General features: G+C 51.8%; 1 protein-coding gene across 1 annotated transcript in view; it reads left to right on the forward strand.

The window, feature by feature from the left end:
- Positions 1–19,251, forward strand: part of TBCD (tubulin folding cofactor D) — a 159,110-nt gene that overhangs the window by 12,657 nt on the left and 127,202 nt on the right. The window contains 6 exon segments of the mRNA XM_042916798.1: positions 302–448; positions 2,621–2,676; positions 5,864–5,952; positions 5,955–5,995; positions 16,240–16,285; positions 17,942–18,074. Of these exon segments, the coding sequence (XP_042772732.1) occupies positions 302–448; positions 2,621–2,676; positions 5,864–5,952; positions 5,955–5,995; positions 16,240–16,285; positions 17,942–18,074 (512 nt within the window).

A 19,251-nucleotide genomic window follows, 5' to 3' on the forward strand; every position in this document is an offset into this window, starting at 1 on the left:
TGAAGGGTGCCAGTGATGAGAAGCCATCGTACTGATGTATCATGATTTTTCTTTGTTCATTTTGCTATTTCTTTTGTCTGCTGAAGTAGCCAGCTAAGTTTGTATGACAGAGGGTGTGTGTGGTGGGGTGGGGTATGGGAGGGGCTCACGATGGGGTGTGCTCCAGGCTCTGGGGTGACAGCATCTGAAGGGACTGTGGTTGCATTGTGTGGGCAGGGAGGGCAGTAGGACTGTGAGTGGGGCATGCGGGTTACCTCTGTGCTTGAAACAGGAGTCATTTTACTTTGATTTAACTTCTTAGACTTGGGAGACTCGCTACATGCTTTTACTGTGGCTCTCCGTGACCTGCCTGATCCCTTTTGATTTTTCTCGCCTCGATGGGAACCTCGTCGCTCCACCTGGGCAGATTCGAATGTCCACAATGGACCGTATTCTCGAAGTAGCAGAGGTAAGCGTGATCCTGCAAATAGCTAGCTGCTAATTAGCATTCTTTTCCATTCTCATGCTGTCTTGATATTAGAGTTTAACTAGGTACACTTTTGACATTAATATTTCTTCAAGTGCTGTTACTCTTGCAGTGAGGTAAAATTCCATTTCGTAATTTATTTAGAAAGTATAATTCACATAGGAGTAAGGATGAATTAGAGCGAATTTCATTGTTTTGTAGGTAGTGCAAATACTACTCCGTTAAGCGTAGTAATGACGTACAAGAGATTTCAGAGGGCAGTTGTAAGAAAATGAAGGTCAATTTTAGATATAATTTTTAATTTTTAACATTATATAAATAATACATGATCAATCTAGAAAAACTAGAAAATAAAGCAAAGCAAGAAAGGTGTTAAAGCAGAATCCCTCAAATTCTGGTACCAACAGATAATGACGCTTGTATATGTTTTCAGACTTTTTCTGAAACAAATGTTATGCGTATAGATAAATTATCGCATTACCCTGAATTTGAGTGGTTATAGACAAATTATTGCATTACCCTGAATTTGAGTGGTTTAGCACAACACACATTTATCATCTCACAGTTTGTGTGGGTCAGGAATATGGACGTGACTATGCAGGGCAATCTGCGTCAGGGTTCAGCAAGGCTCACCTGAGCAGGGTCTGCGTCCGTGCTCTCGGGACTGTTGGCAGAAGCCAGACCATCGAGGGTGTTGGACCAAGGGCTTTAGTGCTTTGTTGGCTGTTTCTTGCCATGTGACATCACCCCCCCCCCCCCCCCCCCGCCCCCCAAAATGGCAAAAATGGCAGCATGTTCTCCAAGCTGGCAAGGGCAGGGTCTGCTAGCGAGACGGAAGTCACGATAACGTGTCACCAAGTCACAAAAGTGACGTCCCACCCCTTTCCAACTTCTCTTGTTGGAGACATGTCAGTGTGTTACAGTTCATACAGGAAGGATTATACTGGGTGTGAGCACCAGCGGGCGAGCTTGTTGAGCACCTGCTGTGTGCCAGACACTGTTCTAATCATCTTTAGTATACTGATCCATGTAATCCTAGTTGATGAGATAGTTGACTCTTTTTTTTAATTCTGTTTTAAAAGATTTAAAATTTTTTTTTTATTTTTAAGTAATCTTTACACCCAGCGTGGGCTTGAACCCACAACCTTGAGATCCAGAGTCACACGCTACACTGACTGAGCCAGCCAGGCGCCCCAGCAGTTAACTCGTTTTATCCTCGTTTTATCCTCGTTTTACTGAGTGGGCATCAGTCGAGAAAAATAAGTAACTTAGCTGGTTCAATTTCTCATAAACGGTGGGTCCAAATGGGAAGTCAGGCAGTTTGGCTCCTCCCCGTGCTCCACGCCCCCACTCTGCAGAGTGCCCTTGCTGTCTGTGCTTAGCGAGCCGCTGCTTCCCTGGAGTGTGTGCTCAGTGTCCCATCAGTGAGCAGACGTTTTCTCGTAACCTCTAAGGGGAAAGGTGCTCTGCCATGCCCTGGCTTTTAGCCTGTTCTCGTACAGACGGACATTTAGGTGGTCTCCCGCTGTGTTCTGTGAGAGGTGGGGTGATGAGGAGCCACTTCACACACCTCCGTGTACCCGTCTCGTATGTGGCGCTGCCGGGTGAGCAGCAGTCCACTTCTAGAGGTTTGGCCCTGGGTATGCGATTGTCCCCCAGAAAAAAGGTCTTTTGTGTATCATTTGGGACAAAGTTAGTTGAGATGAGAACTGGAAACTTTTTAAGGCAGGCCTCCAAAGAACAGGTCGTCGCTTGTTTTAACCCTGGGTGCTCTTCTGTCTGAGCGGGGCCTCCTGGTTCTGCATGTAACACACCTGCAGGTCCCGAGTGTGCTTCCTGGACTCTGTGATTCTTTGTTACAGTCGGGTGACACGTATGGGTTTCATTTTTGTGCTGTTTTTGCACGTGTGTGTTTGAAGGAGCGTGGCCACACGCCGTGTGCAGTGGGGTGCCTGCCTGTTGGGCTCCTGGCAGCTGCTGGCAACTGTGGTTTGAGTTTAGGGGGGCTTGTGCAGCTTCGGAATTTGGCCTCTGCCTAGAAGCTTCGCCAGCCTGGGTTCTCTGGAGGCTGCTGCGTGTGGGACTGGCTGGTGAGCGGGTCCCGGAGATTTGTATTTTGTGTGTAACGGTGCCCGTCCTTGATCCTTTCTTTAGACCTACTTGGTTGTCAGCGACAAGGCCCGAGATGCGGCTGCTGTCCTCGTGTCCAAGTAAGTACCTGTTGGCCCCTCCCAGCTGTGTTGTTGATGTGTGGCTGGTGTGTTCAGAGAGGTTTTGTCTTACGTACTCTTCTGTGTTCCCTGTGTGTCTGTGTTACCTGGGAGGAGGTCACTGGGCTGATGGGCCTGGGGAAGTCTTTCCTACTGCCCAATACTTGTCTCTTTCTTTGAGGGAGCATTGACACTGTTTGGGCGGAGGAGACCTCTGAACCTGATGGTGCTGGCTAGGGGCTCACGGAGGTCAGCTGATGGGCCCGTCCACAGAGCGCAGATTCACAACAGGTGGGGCAGGGCTCACCTTTGGGGTGGTGGCCGTTAGGTGAGTCTTTAAAGGTCACCCGGCAGTTTACAACGCTGTGGTTTATGGAGATCGTGATATTGATTGGATCATTGTGTCTTAGGGTAAAAATCCCCAAATGTTCTCTGTTGACTAAAAAAATCAGGCTGTGCCTGAGGCAGGTAAAGATGAGTTGTGATGAGCTGGTGAGATGACCCTAGCAACAGGCCTGCTGCTCTGAAGATCCCCAGCGATGTGCATGAGGGCTGTGTAAACTTGTGTCACGAGATGTGAGAACCGAAGGAAGCAGTTTTTCTAAATTAATCTTTTGTGGCCTAAAATAAGTGCATGGAGTAAATAAATTAGAAAATTTGGCTTTCCCCTTTCTACATTTGTGAAAGTTGAAAATGGGTCTAAAACCTTCTGGCTGTTTTGATTGGAAAACGGGCAACACCTCACTCAGGGTCCCCTTACGCTTAGGTGTATGCCATGACCTTCTTCCCCAAAGTGGGAGGAGAAACCCTTAGTCTTTAGGGCAGTGGGATGTGGGATGAGGGATTTGTGCAGGTGCCTGGCGCACTGTAGGGCAGGGCTTGAAGAGAACAGCTGACTGCAGGAGTGAGGGGCAAACATGTGAGCCCCCGGTGTCGCTTCACCTGGGGGAGGGTGATGCTCACTGGACAGCGGTTTCTCGTTAAAAAACAGTTTCTTTTTAATTGTAAGAATAATCCTGTGTCTTGGAAAATAAAAGTATAAGGCATAAAATCCACATGTACCTTCATCTCCCAGAGATGTGACTGCTTTTGCCTGTTGTCCTGTTGTCTGTCTGTGTGTCCTGTCCAGGGGCATGTGGGCGCCCACGCTTGTTGTACCGGGTGCCAGCAGCTGGGCCTGGAGCTTCATCCCGTCTTCTTCCAAAACGCAATTATGATGTGAACACATTGCTGTTTCTGCAGTCCCCGGTTGGACACGTAGACTTACTATTTTTTATTACCAGCAATACTGAGGGTTTGGTAGAGATTTTTTTTTTTTTTTTTTTTTTTTAAATTTTTTTTTAACGTTTATTTATTTTTGAGATGGAGAGAGACAGAGCATGAACAGGGGAGGGTCAGAGAGAGAGGGAGACACAGAATCTGAAACAGGCTCCAGGCTCTGAGCTGTCAGCACAGAGCCCGATGCGGGGCTCGAACCCACGGAGTGTGAGATCATGACCTGAGCTGAAGTCAGACACTTAACCGACCAAGCCACCCAGGCGCCCTGGTAGAGATTTTTTTTTAAAGTTTATTTATTTTGAGAGAGAGAGAGAGAGAGAGAGCGCACAGGAGCATCAGTGTGAGGGAGGTGGGGAGAGCAGAGAGAGAGGATCCCACGCAGGCTCTGCACTGTCCGCACAGAGCCCAACGCGGGGCCCGAACCCACGAACCATGAGATTATAACTCCAGCCAAAATCAAAAGTCAGGTGCTCAACCAGCTGAGCTGCCCAGGTGCCCTGAGGGTCTGGTAGAGTTATGTTGCCCTTGACTCTGTGGAGCATTGTGTTTGTAGGGGCTGGGGAGGTGAAACCCTCAACCTTTGTTCCCTCCCTGATGTCCTCCAGAAAAGGTGACCTGGGGACAGATCCAACCACTTGGTGGGACTCTGCTGCACCATCTAGTGGTTAGGATGAGTACATGTTTCACCTAGTGGAGGCTGGTTTTCAGCACATTAAAAATGCTCTGGCCATTTTGCCAGGTGGTGGCTACATCCTGGTGCTGTGTAGCCAGCTTCTCAAGAGTGTTCTAGAATGGGCGGTGCTGTCACTGCATGGCTGAGCATCTTCTCATACACCCGGCAGTGGCTCTTCTGAGGGAAGAGAGGGCTCTGAGGCGGGAGGGCTTCTAGTTGGGACAGGAGCTTCCTGCAGGGATGCTGAGGTAGGTGCTGGGACCACACTGAGCGCTGCTCTGAGGTGAGCCGTGACCCGGTGTGACATGAGGAAGAAATGGGCCAGAACGTCGCAAAGCAGGTTTGCACAGCATAAGTGCAGAGCCCCCCTAGTGTGTTCTGCGGGGGGCATCTGGAGGGACTGTGAAGTCCTACCTCCTGATGCTTTCTGGTCCCTTGTCTCCTTGAGAGGCTGCTCATCTCCAGCTGTCTCTTCATGTTTTCTGCTTGTTTCCTGTGTTCTGCCCCCAGAGTGGAAGCTGCCCTCGCAGAGTGTGGGCTCAGCCTGAGCCCCTTTTCAGATAGCTGAGGGCCTGGCATGTGGACTGGCTAGAGAGGAGTAAAGGGGGCCCAGGCTTTGGTGTGGGGCTTGGGGCTGGCTGCCAGCTCAGACCAGGTGTGTTAGCGGCAGGTCCAGTATGTGCTGTCTGAGCAGATGTGGGCTCTGCATGGGGCTGTGCGGTATTGGGTGGAGGGGTGGGGAAGGAAGACCCGTGGCAGATGCAGGGAGAGAGGGCCTTGGGCCTGCTGCTGGGCCAGACCTCGCCGTATGGGAGTACTGTGTCCCGAGGTGAAGGGATGGAGTTGGGCCAAGGAAAGGGAAGGGCTGAGTAGTAGGTGTTGGGGGGGTTCCTGGGCAGTGATGGTGACAGGTCAAGGTGGTCCTGTAGTGTATGGGGCCTCAGGATGAGTGGGGACCCAGGAGGGACGAGATGGGGGTGGTAGGGCCTGTGTCTGACCTCAGAGAGGTCATGTTGGGGAATGACGTCCTAAGGGCCATGGTCTGGGAGGTGTCTTGGTGTTTTAGATTCGAGAGTGTCCTAGAGTGTGTGTCTTGAAAGGAGGACATAATGCACATTACAGATGACACATGTCCTGGCTTGGAGGGCCATCTCAGTGAGAGGATGTGGTGGGCCAGAAAGAGGTGAGCTCTCTTCAGTTGGGGCCTTGGTTGAACTGTCTGTTTCTTTCTGGCAGGTTCGTTACACGGCCTGATGTCAAGCAGAAGAAGATGGCAGGTTTCCTGGACTGGAGCCTGCACACTTTGACTCGCTCCTCCTTCCAGACCATCGAGGGGTCATTGCCATGGATGGCACGCTGCAGGCCCTGGTAAACACTGCCCCAGGGGAGGGGACAAGTTCTCTTCACTTTTGATTCTGTTCTGAAGTAGCTTGAACATAGTAAGAGATAGTGAACCCCCATGGACAGTACTGCCCTTTATAACCTGGGGTTGTCCTTGCATTGTCAGCAAAGGGCTTTCTGTTCCAGTGAAGGAAATGGCCTGAGCCAGCCTGCTGCATCACCACCAGGGGGCAGCAGTGTCCACAGAGCTGGGGCAGGGAGGTGGGCAGGGAGGTGGGCAGGGCGTGCCCTCCTTGGGTTTCCTGCTGTGTAATTGTGTTGTGGAGTATAATTATCGAATCAGCTCTGATGAAATAAGGCAGGTGATTTCACGTTTGGTTTTGTTCAGATACTCAGGGTGTTTGTGACAAGCGTGTTATATACAAAACCTGGCCCCCACCCCCAGTGCCCTGGTTGGTGCCCTCCCTGCCACCCTTCTCCACTTCCTGCTTCACCTGTCTATAACGTTGCCTTTTCTAGTGCTAGTGAGGAGGACAGTCCCCAGAAAAGGGGAGGCCGCCCAGGCCCTGGAGCTATCCTCCTGTCCTCATGGTCCTTGGGCGTTGCTGGGCCCGTGCCCGCTCTCTGCTCTTTACCCGCCGCGGGTGAGACTTGGTTCTTGGCCTCGTTTCTGAAGCTGTAGAATCCTGTGGCCCACTTTCCCGAGAGCAGGGCATTTTGGATTGTGTTTAAATGGAGGTGTTTGGACCCATGACTCAGTGTGATGTCATTTTCTTGGGTGTTGTCCTGTGTGCTTTCCTTGGCTGTCTCAGGTTGGGACAAGGTGTAGGGAGCCATGAGGGCCGGTGGAAAGTGGGGCTGATGGTGTTATCACCCAAGGGCGTGGGCACAGGATGTGGGAGGAGAGGAGATAACAGTGGGGTCTGCCTCGGGGGCCCAGGGAAAGCCCTTTTCTCACTGCACACCCTGCCCTGGGCACACAGGGCATGGACTGCCTGGCCTCTCTCAGGAATTTCGTTGGCATCTGTTTCTGTCCACATTGCTGTTGTCTTCACGAAGGACAGCCTTTCAAATGATGAGACTATTTCAAGACATTTTATAAAGAAACCTGGAAAAAGAAAACATTTTCCAAATTCCTGTAGTCTGTTGAGGTGCTTTTTTTTTTTTTTTTTTTTAATGTTTATTGGGACCCCTGGGTGAGTCAGTTAAGTGTCCCACTTTGGCTCAGGTCATGATCTCACAGTTTGTGAGTTTGAGCTCTACATTGGACACGCCCACATCTGGTCCCCCTTCCCTCCCCCCCCCACTCGTTTTCTCTCTCTCTCTCTCTCAAAAATAAACATTAAAAGTTTATTTATTTTGAGAGAGAGAGAGAGAGAAATGTGAGAAGGGCAGAGAGAGAGAGGGAGAGAGAGAATCCCAAGCAGGTTCCATGCTGTCAGTGCAGAGCGGGATGTGGGGCTCGAACCCACGAACTGTGAGATCATGACCTGAGCTGAAACCAAGAGTTGGACGCTCAATCAAGTGAGCCACCCAAGCGCCCCTACGTTTTTTTTTTTTTTTTTTGAGTGACGTGTTGTTTTTTAAGTTTTCTTTCAGTCTATAAATGAATGTGATATGTTGTATGATACTTTTTAAAAAAAATATTGAGATATAAAGCACATAAGTACTTTGCTTTTTTAAAGTGTATATTCAGTGATTATTTTGTGTATGCACAAGGTCGGACACCCATCACAACTACCCAATTCCAGAATATTCTCATCACCCTTAAAGGAAAACTCACACCCATTAGCAGTCACTCCCCATTCATCTCTGCAACCATTAATCTAGTTTCTATTCCTGGATTTGCTCATTCTGGATATTTTATATAAGTGGAGTTGTACATGTGACCTTCTGTCACTGGCTTCTTTGATTTAGCATCATGTTTTCAAGGTTTACCCACGTTGTACCTGGTGTCACTAATTCATTCTCTTTATGGCCAGATAATACTCCATCGTATGGGTGTTCTTAGTTATTATGGATAACGCTAACCTGAACTTTTGTAAAAGTTTTTGTTTAAGCATGTGTTTTCAGTTCCCTTGGGTACATAGTTTTTTTTTTTTTTTTTTTTTTCTAGTTTAACAATTTTAGTATTTTTCTGTGTTTTTGAAGTCTTACTTTTTCTCATGGCCGTATACTTATCATGTTGCTGAGACATGGGGTATCAGCCTGTGCCCTCAGGTGGCACTCACTCCAGCTGTGTGTGGAGGTGGTACTTAAAAAGGGTTTTATTGGGATTTTCGGTGTAATTGCTATGAAGGGAGTCTGTGCAGGGAGAAGCTGGCCTGCAGGGTCCCGGGCGGGGAAGGGGATCGGAGGGGGAGGTGCAGGGCTCACTTGTGTGTCTGTGAGGCTTTTGTTGCCTGAATCCTGGGGTGGGGGCAGTGTGCATTTATGTTTTAGGTAATTTTGGTGGAGGAGGAGTGATGGGGCAGAGATGGTTTATTTGAAGGTTTAGGTGTAAGTGGGTTCCTTAATTTTTTGCCGTGAGTCATGTTGAGAAGTCTTAGGCCACGAGAAACAATTGGAAGGTCTGACAGAATGTAGCTGGAACCTGTCAGTCCACTGTGGCCTGCAGGGCAAAATGCTAGACCCGCCTGCGTGTGGGCGCTGGAGGGGCAGGCACATTCGACTTAGCTTGCTTTTGTGGTTACCGTCCTCTGTTAGATCTTCTTAGCCCAGAAAGGAATTTGCATTTGGGCTGGGCTCCCAGGGTCTCCTGTAGCCCTTGCCCAGCAGCTGCCCACCCCCCCCCCCCCCCCCCCCCCCCAGGAGCCACAGCTATGTTCACATGCATGGGGGCAGCTGGACCATCAGGATACCTAGGCTGTGGGCTGGAGCCTGCTGTGACCTCCCTAGGGACCTGCAGGCGGGTGAGGCCCAAGTGGCCCCTGTCTGGGCTGGCAGCCGGGAGGCAGGTCCCCCTTACGAGACCACGGTGGGTCTGTGCTTTCATGCCACCCTCGAGAGTTCCTGCTGGCTCCCTTGTCCCCAGACTAAAGTTCTTGGGGCTCTGTTGCTCTTCCTGGAGGCTTGAGAAGGGCATGGGGACCCCTTTACGTCCAGTTCTGCAGCTGCTTTGCCCATAAGACCTTTTATTTATTTTTTAAAATGTTTTTGATCATTTTGTTGCTTGTCTCTAGGCTGTCCCCAGGTTTTCTGTTTCTTCTTCCTAAGTGGGACTCATACGCCTTTAACAGCAAAACCTGGTGCTGGGTGGGAGAGGCTGTTGGTGTGTCCTCGCTGTGGGTCAGCGTCCCTCTCGGTGGAGAGGGCCAGCCGGGAGAAGGGTGGTGCTGTGGATTCTCTAGGCCACACTGGAAGTTCTCTTTCTCTCTTCTTCCTGAGGAACGAGGAGATTTTCTCAAAGGCTTTTCCTGCCCCGTCTCCTAGCTGGGCTCTGTGGCAGTGGCACGTCTGCTGTCTGGAGAGGCGCCCTCGGCGAGGTGGGCAGCTGCCTGCAGGGGCAGCCCAAGTCCCTGGCAAGTGAGTAAATGGAGCTGCTGGGAAACAATGGCCTGCAGGGCCCAGCACACCCTTTTAGGAGCCTTCTGAAGCCCCTGTGTTTCTTCTGGAAAACCTAGGGTCTTTTTGGAATCTCATGTCTCGTTTCCTTTCTCTTTTTCCTTTTCAAAGCAGTGATTAGGTCTAATTGCTGCTGCTGCCTCCTGGGCAGGAGGAAGTGGTGTGGGGTGCTGGGCTCTCCCAAGCGGGGAGCGGGTTTCGCCATGAGCTCGTCAGACCTGAACAGCAGAGGCCGGGCGTCCGCGGTGCATGATGAAACTTGCAGGTGTATTGTGCTTTCGGATTTCGTCTGTCTCCTTTGATGCACTTGGCTTCATTTCTATCCACCTGTTCATTAGGGCGAGTTAGGCAAGACAGGTGAACTTGTAACGAGCACCATCGAAACTAGGGTTTGATTTTATTTTCCTGGAAGCATGTTCCTCTTGCAGTGACGAATTCTAACTCTTCTGTGGTGGGGAGTGGGAGGCTGGCAGCTTCTTCACATCACTGGAAGGCCCCTCTTGTTTAGTCCTGCTTTATAAATTTTTTTTTAATGTTTATTTTTGAGAGAGAGCGAGCGAGAAAGAGGCAGAGTGCTAGCTGAGGAGGGGCAGAGAGAGTGGGAGACACAGTCTGAAGCAGGCTCCAGGCTCTGAGCTGTCCGTGCAGAGCCCGATACGGGGCTCGAACTCACAAACTGTGAGATCATGCCCTGAGCCGAAGTCAGACGCTTAACCAGCTGCGCCATCCAGGTGCCCCGAGTCCAGCTTTAATAAGCATTAGGATTATTGCAAATTGAGGAAATTCAGAGAAGGAAAACGCAGTGTTAACAATTGAAAATGGTCATCATTTGTATATGCTGTACCTCTGCTTCCTTATTGGTGGTTGTGCCCTGCTGGCTTTCACTGCTCAGACTGAAGAGTGTAAGGACTGACTCATGATGTGGGGTTTCTCTTCATGCAGTCCCTGTGATGGCTGGGACGTGGGTGTGGACTTTTAGCGCTGAAGACAGAGTTCTTACATAAAAATATGGCTGGTGTGATGAGTCGTAACAAAACACTCTCCTCTGCCATTTGTTACGATTGCATCCTTCCTTCACAATGAGGGTTGTTTTACTTAGTTTATCATTGATGAAAGCATACCTCTCCTTAAAGGATAAAAGGTTTCATTGCTAACAGCCTTACAAACCAGGTAATCCCATCTGCAGCACCAGAGTGTGTGAGGAGAGATACCGAAGCCGCTCTGGTTTTGCATATAGTTTGAGTAAACAAGAGGAGTGTCTAGCCCAGAGTAGAGTGACTGTCGATCCAGCCAGGGCAGGATGTACCAGAAATGTACGTCCCGGGCTCCAGGGTGTGTTGGCTCTGCCCTTGGGTGCTTTTCTGCCCTGAGGGAGGCTGATCTGCTGTGGGCTGGTCCTGAGCCTCGGGACTCCCTGCAGCAACAGCCCTGACCCGCGGCAGAGGCAAAGTGCCTTGCTCCTTGCTCCCCACCTGCAGAAGGGAAATAACAACCCTCTACCTCAGAGGGTGGCGTGGAGGCTAATTAGTGCGTGTCACGCTCTTTGAAGAGGAAGAGAAGCCACTTGATTATCCAAGACACTTCTCACGTAGGCTTTGATTTCTTGTAGGCTTCTTTGGAGAGTAGTGCCCCGTGGTTTCATTTAGGGTTTAGTTTGGCCGGAGGACAAATGATCCAGATTGGGCTTTTTAGTCCTGGCCCTTGCTGGGGCAGGGCTTTGGGTGGAGGAAGATATGGGAAGAACCATCTGACTGTATGTTTTCCTGTGTTGTGTGTGTGTGTGCCTGCGCACGCATTTATGTCCTGTTCACGTGCCCCTGTGAATCTGAGTGAAACGGGTACCTGCACTTTCCTTGTGGGTTTAAATCCATGGAGCAGCCAACTCTGATACTGTTTTAATTTCACATAACTCAGCATTTCACGTGGGGCAGCCAGTATGGTGGCATGAGTCTTGTTGCAACATGCATGGTGTGTGGCGGGCCTGGTTTGTACACCTGTTGTGTGAGGAGGCGACGTGTCCTGCTGGACAGGTGCACGCTCCGAGGCAGCCCAGCAGAGCCCACGCTTGGAGGGGAGGGGCCTTGTCTGTCATAGGGTCTCCCTGCCTCTTAGGTGTGGAGCTGGCCGAGAGCTGCAGGTCTCCTGGCCAGTGCCCTCTGTCCAGCCTGGCCTGTGGCCTCCAGTGCAGGCTGTCCGAGGGCCTCACAGCTACCACTGCTGTGGTGGTTGGGTTCTCAGGTGAATGGGACTTGGCCACCCTCACCCTTCCTTCTAAGCAGGTGTTCCTCATTCTGTGTCCTTGCCGTCTGTGGATGGCTGGTGTTGCTCCCTGATTTACCCTTGACCTTCCTTTCCATGGTCCCAGAGCCCTAGTTCTGTGCACCTGCTGTGCTTCAGAAGCCATGAGTCCGAGATCGTGCCTGTTATTCTGTCTCTTTTCCTTCTTCCTGCCAGCCTGTGTCATGAGGCCCAGCAATGAACAAGAATTCGAGGGCAGGCCTGGGTCTAGTCTCATCTGGCCATGTGGCTGAGGCGCTTAGAAGTGTCCCTGACCTGGCCCTGCCTTCCTGGCACAGTGCTTGCCAGGTGTACTGGCTGCCCCTTCCGTGGCCCATCCTCCGTCCTGTGCCAACGGTCCGTCCTTGGCCTGGCGTGCGGCTCTCTGCTCCTGTGCGCTCTCTAGACGGGAGCTGGCCCGGTCTGTGGAGGCACCGGTTCCCGGGTCCTTGGCCATAGCTGTGCTTTGTCTCCACAACCTTCAGTGGTGCCATTCGGGAGAACCAGTGGCGAAAGGGCCCAGGTTTGCGGTGGGGGAGCCAAAGCCAGAGAGTAGACAGCCTGTGGAGGTCTGTCCTCCAGGTCTCTCCAGTCAGAGGGCCGGGCACTGGGTAGAGTCAGGAGGAGGAGGCTGGTTGTGTGGGTTCCCCCAGGGTTTTGGGCTCTGGGCTGGCGCCTCCTCAGGGGTACCCTGGGTCAGGAGAGGGGCGGAGCATGGAGGTGCGGGCCAGAAACGCAGAGGCTCTTCTTAGTAGTTTCTGCCAGGGGCGTTGTTGCTCAAGTCTCTGGCCCTGTCGAAGCCCGTCTAGTTGTGCTTTTCATCCTCCTCTTTGGAACTCCTCTCCTCACTTCCCCTTGGAGGGGTGGGGGTCTCCTGTGGGCCTCCTGGCCGGGGAGCCCTCTCCTCCTGCTGGGCTCGGGGCTGGAGCGCAAGAGACCCAGGCCCCCTCCCTGCCTGGATGCCAGCACGACTGGGGACATCGCTCCTCTTCTGAGCCTGTGGCCACACTGCTCCGGCCCCACCGGTTTCTAAGTTCTCTGAGACAGCTGTGTCTTTGGCATGGTTTATACGTCCTGCCTTAGGCAGGTTAGGCGACGTGTGATCAGTATTCTTGGTACTTGTCAATTGAGGACCAGTTATTTTTATCTAAAATTATCAGCTGTTGAAGCCAGTGGGAATAACAAAGACCTGCTTGGGAGGGACTGGAGTCCTGATTCTGGGCCTGTCTCTAAGAGCCTCTTGTGGGTCTCTTGCCTCGTGAGGCTGCAGGATGGTGTCTGCTGCTGTTACGGGTGGATTCCAGCCCCTTAATGGACAGCGTTCAGAGCTTTCAGCTTTTGTGTTTGAACTTCTGTTAAGGGCGCTTGAAGGCCTTTGCGTGGCAGTTCAGGTTATGAAGTCTGACGAGGCTCCTGTGAGGTGGGCACAGGGGAGGTCCAAGGGGTGGTCACACTTAAGAGAGAGATGTCATGCATCTTCCGGAGGCTGGAGGTGCCTCTGGTCTGGCTGGCTTGTCCCCTTTGCCCGGTGGGCCTCCCCCTGGCCAGGGCCTGCTCGTGGAGGTCGGCCCGGGTGGGCACTGCCCTCGGGACACTCTGCTTTTGTGTTTCGTAGTGCTCCTCCGACCGGTTCCATCAGCTTGCTGTTAATTTTGGGCGAGGTGGCAGGCCTCCTTCCAGTGCCACTCGCTTGTACTGTTGTAAGCCAGCAGGTGCAGGGGGCTCTAGTTGGTGGTGGTACGAGGGTATTTTCCTCCAAACTACTGCGTGTGTTAGGGTTCCTCTACGAAGGGCCTGTGGCTGTTAACTAAAGATATGGAGCCATTTTGACGTGGCCGCCGTCCATGAAAGATGTGGCCCTGGGTGGGCTTGCTGTGGCACAAGTGAGGATCGTGGGCTAAGCTCTGTCCGGTGACCCTCCTGGAACTGGTTGTGCCAGTTTTGATCGTGTTTACATTTTGTCCCAGTTGTGTGAGGCAGGACAGCTGTGAGGGGGCACGGTGCTTCTCCGTAGCACTGGGACAAGAGTCAGGCGCTCACAGAGGGATGGGCCCCTCCTGCCTGAGTTCTGGCCTGACTGCTTTTTGGTGTGTCTATGTTGTCACGCCTTCTGGGGGACTGGGGACAGGACCCCACATAGAGGTTCCCAGCAGGTGCCGGGCTTGTTGAGAGTGCGCCCACTCGTGCACAGGAGAACTCCCAGGTGCTTGTAAGCGGCACCCCTGAGCCGGTGTGGTGTGGGGGACTTTCCTCCCGGGTCCTGGGTGGAGCTGCTTTTCTTGGCCTTGACTCGGTGGTGGCTGCAGGGAGCCCTAGACCAGTGTGTCCTGCTTAGCAGCAGGGCGGACTGGCTCCCAAGCAGCTGACAGCCTGTGATTCACAGGCTTGGAGAACATGCCCCGCGGGGGGGAAGCTGGTTTGCAAGCTGGGGAAAAGCAGGCCTGGGTGGGTAGCAATCGAAAGGTGTGGTAGTTTAGAAGATTACTGAGAGACTCCTTTTGTTTGCACCTTGCCGCTGTGGTGGTTTCTAGAACAACAGAAACAGACCTGATGGTCATTGTTCCTGGGCTGCAAGGCTGCCTTCTCTCCAATCTTGAATGCAAAGTATGTGCTCTCACCGGGGGTTTTCACCTGGCTCCTGTTTCCTGCCTCCATGAGCACAGGAGCGCACCTCCTGCTTGGTGGCCTGGCTGGCGAGTGCTCAAGCCCCTCCGGACGAGAGTGTTCTCCCGTGGCCGCTCCCTCCCGTCGTGGAGCCTCACTGTCTCCTGTGTCTTGCGTGGCTGCACGCCCCCCGAGTGAATGGTGGTGAAGATGCCCCATTTTTATGTGTAAAACAGGCCAATGAACAAAAACAAAGCCCTTTGTAGATTTTTTTCTGGTGCTCCCTTTCCACCCCTCTGCCCTCGAGTCTGTTCGTGAGGGAGTCGGGACTCCATGACCGTTCATATGTCCAGACTGCTCGCGTTATCCTGTGGGGTTCAGGGCTGGGAAGAGCAGAGGAATAGAGCTCCTTGCACCCATGACAGCTGGGGCGTGGCTTCCTCCTCGTCCAGACAGTGGCCGTGGCCTGCCTCGGTGCCGATCCCCTTCTGTGTGGGGCCGCGTGCCGGCACTCCTGGGAACTTGTCACCACTTTTATTCTGTTCTCTCGTTGAGACTGAGTAAGGAATTTGGCAAATAAAGAATGATGGGAGATACTTTTGGTATTTCATAATATTTTAAATTCTTATTAGTTTAGTTGGTGAGCCCAAAGGACACTTTAACCAACTGCTGAGTGTGTCAGCTGTGCTCCGGGCTGCTTACCGTGCATCCCAGCAGACCCTCTGCACAGACGGGTCCTCTTCATGGTCCTGCCGTGTGTCCCCGTCCCACCTCCAGTGTGGCATCTGCCGTCCAGGTTAGACAGGAGCACCCTTGCCTACAGGGTGAACTTCCTGAGCAGGGAGTTTGTTTTCTGTCGTGTAACAGCCCACCCCAAAGCCTGTGGCTTAAAACTGCAGCCGCTGTTGTGTGTGTGGATTCTGTGGGTTCTGACAGGCCGGGCACGGGGTACCTTGTCTGTCCCTTGGTGCTGACGGGGTGGGCGCAGTGCTCAGCTGGAAGCCCACACAGTGGGGGCACTCGAAGGGCTGAGCACTTCCTTGATGTCAGGACCTAGTGTTGGGGGGCCGGGGAGTCTAGTGTTCCTGGGTCCACATAGCAGTTCTCGTTTTGCTGGTTAAATACTGTTTCTGAAGGAGAAGAAACCCTAAGAAATTCTTAGACGTGCTCAGTGTAGGATTCTTTGTTTAAGGGGCTTGGATGCCTGTATGAATTACCATTTTTCTTTCAGACCCGAAAGTGGAGGGTAAAATTCTAGGTTGAGCATTCTGGAGGTTGTGAGGCCTGTGCACTTGGAGGTGGTCCCTGGTTATGGGAGATGGGATGGGGGACACCATGCCAGGGCCCCCCAGGACGAGGCTTCTCACGTATGTGAGAAGCATGGGGAACCTGTCTCACTTGCTGACTGAGAATGACAGACACTCTAGGAGTGAGCGTGTGGGCTCCTCACCTTCGTGAGGGCTGCTTGGGCCCGTAACTTCTACCCTCGGATGTCTTTTCGTATACACAAGTTAATTAGAAAAATACCCAGTGAGATTCTCCACTCTCCTGTTAAGGCTCATGCCCTTAATGGCAGCTGGGGCACATGTCAGAGGTGACACCTTGCCCTCCCTAAATGAAAGGCCTTCTCGTTGTTTCACTCCTTGGCAATGTCCTTTCAGAAGATTGCCTCTCCCGCCTCCCGTCACCCCTTTTCATGACAGAGACTGTTCTGTTCTTTTGTGATGTTTAAAATAAAACTATGGAAGATGCAGTGAACTATTCTGAAAATTTATGTTCTAAATTTGTATTTGCAACATTTAATATAATTTTTTTTTTTTTTTTAGGCGCAAATATTTAAGCATGGAAAACGTGAGGATTGTTTACCCTATGGTAAGGTTCACTTGTAACAAGGTGTGTTTGTGATGTGAGTCTCTGTATGTGATCAAGTGTGTCTCTTTCAAACTGTATTCATAGTTACAAAGTCTGTAACTTGCTGTATTTGGACGCTGTCATAGTTCTTTGGCTTTTTGTTTTAGGTGTGCATGTGTGCTTTAATTGGATTTTTTAGGCCTGGTGTGGGAGATCTGGGTTCTTGATGCCCCGTCTGCCAGGTGTTGATTCTGGGAGACTTGGTGATGTGGAGACAGCCTGAGGTCACAGCTGAATTCTCCCTGTAGCCACGGTCACAGTCTCTGACCCTTTGCCCCCTTCTGTTAATTTTAGACAACCTCAATTTATGATAATAAGTTCTCTGATTCTTGCTGCAGAGAGGTTTACTACTTGGACCAAGAGAAATTTCTTGGAGTTATAGGTTTTAGAAGATGTGTGAACAACTTTTGAATAGTAACGCCTATTTTTTAAAAACATCTTCAGTATGGAAAATTTCATACATGCGTGAAGGGAGAGAGAGTGTGTAACGACCCCCACATTCTATCACAGGCTTCACAGTTTTTTTAAAAAAAAAATTTTTTTTTTTTTAACGTTTATTTATTTTTGAGACAGAGAGAGACAGAGCATGAACGGGGGAGGGTCAGAGAGAGAGGGAGACACAGAATCTGAAACAGGCTCCAGGCTCTGAGCTGTCAGCACAGAGCCCGACGCGGGGCTCGAACTCACGGACCGCGAGATCGTGACCTGAGCCGAAGTCGGATGCTCAACCGACTGAGCCACCCAGGCGCCCCAAGGCTTCACAGTTTTAATTCATGGGTACCTTGTTTCCCGTGCTCCTCCTCAGCCCATCCAGACCCCTGCTATTTTACCTGTTTCAGTGTGTATCCCCCAAAGATAGGACATTTTTGAAACATCCCTTGATGTTACTGTCAAATCTGAAAAAATGAGCAGTAGTTGCCCAATGTCTTCACACACCCTCCTCAGCAGACTTGTACACACAGACCCGGGGTTTGCTCTGTGTTACCGTCATTCATGCCCAGGTCAGTCACTGCACGTCATTTGGGTCTTTGGGGAAATTTTTCAGATGCTGTAACAACTTGTCCTGAAACCCTGCCCTCCTTGTTTCTCACACGAAATGCCATCTTGTGTGCTCTCCTGGCCCTTGCTCCACCCCCCCCCCCCCCCCCACCCCCCACCGGCGCCCACCTCATTCCCCCCAACAGCCTTGGCAGCGTAGGGGCCTGACCACCCATTTCCCTGTTTGTAGGGACCCTGCCCCATCAGGCCCGTCATGCCTGCACGTCTCCTGTAATCCATGGCGTGTTCTTTCGCCCGCCACGTTTTGCATAAGCTCTTGTTTGCTCGGCGTGGTCTCCCCTCTCTCTGGGGATCCTCTTCTGCCAGCCTACACGCTACTGCTCACAGCCAGAAAGTTGAGCAGCGTTGACTTGAGCTACACTCGATAAATGACGTGCGATCAGGTCGGGGTTCTTCATGGAACTCTGGTGTGGTCCAGCCCAGGCCATCACACTGAACCTGGGGGAACCTGAGGATCACCTGTGGTTTTCACGTCGTGGATGCCAAACACAGAGTGTGTTTGGGAGACCGTGGGGAACCCTTCCCACCAAACTGAGCCACATGTGCTGTTGTTCGCAGCCGCAACGGTTCTCGAGCGCCTGGCGGGTTGCAGGCTCCCCTGCAGCAACCAGACCCTGCTCCGGAAACTTGGAGTGAAGCTCGTCCAGCGGCTGGGACTGACCTTCCTGAAGCCCCGGGTGGCAGAGTGGAGGTTGGTAGGCCAAGCCCGAGCGGCCCGAGCGGCCTGAGCGCCTGTGGGTGAGGCTCGTGTGGTGACTGCCTGGGTTTGGGCGGCCGGGGAAGGAAGACTGCGTCCCTTCTGCTTTCGTTTCATTGCTTCCATCACAACAGTGTTGCTGATTTTGAAAAGAAAAGTTTTTCCCTTTTTTTTCCTGTCCCTACATCTCCTTTTCTTTTTTTCTGTCCCTACATCTCGTGGTTAGAATAACTGAAGGTGGAGTGGTGACAAGAAAAGTTTGCTGCTGCATTTCATGTGACGTTCAGGTGCAAGATGACTACCGGTTTGGGCTCACTGTCGGGAAAGCTCCAGTAACGATAAGACTGAACACAAGGTTCTTTCACAGAGAGCAGGCTCTCTCTCAGGGCCGGTTCAGAAAACCACACTGCCTCTGCCTGGGGGTGGGAACTTCACAGTCTGAGGTGGCCTGCTTCAGTGGACAGATGGCTTGTGACAGTGCCTCCCGTGGAAGGAGGCCCTTCTGTGTTCCCCATACTGTGTGCTTCACGGTCTTCAGTTCCCTTGTTTCGTTTTGTTTTTGAGTAACAAGAAGCAAGTTTTCTCTTTGTTCGTTTTTTGCATTTGAAGTATTGGTCAGTGACCTCCTTGCCTGAGGCTCGGCTGCAGGCCTCCACCGCCATGCAGCTGCAGCCCGCTGCATCCGGGCCGTCCCCACTGTCGGGTTCGCAGAGGCCAACCCCTTCCCCTCGTCTCTGGTCGTCAGCCCTGATTAGGTTGACTGGGTGTTCCGCACACAGAGCTCCCACCAACTCCACGTTCCCAGGCTCTCACGGCTGATGCAGGCATGCAAAGGTGTGTGGCTCAGGGTGGGCGGCTTCATGAGTCCACCTGTTGGGCCCGTCACGCAGCCTCCTGGGAGGCTGGCAGCAGTGCCTTCCTTGGCCGGGGTGGTGGGGGACAGGTGGAGTGGGGTCTCCAGTGCACGTGAGCCTCTGTGCGACTCCACGGTGGCTGGAGAGAGCTAACAGTGTTCAGTTTATTTCAAGTATTGATATGACTGGTTTGGGAAGAATTGCTTGGCAAGGTTCAGCTCAGCCTTTGTCTCAGATTACAGTAAATTCCAGAGAACTGTGGTATGTCTTAGTGATGTTTTACTGAAATTAACTTTTGGGTCATAGAGCTTGTTCTG

The sequence above is a fragment of the Panthera leo genome, chromosome E1 (genome assembly GCF_018350215.1).
Source record: "Panthera leo isolate Ple1 chromosome E1, P.leo_Ple1_pat1.1, whole genome shotgun sequence".
NCBI classification, from domain to species: Eukaryota; Metazoa; Chordata; class Mammalia; order Carnivora; family Felidae; genus Panthera; species Panthera leo.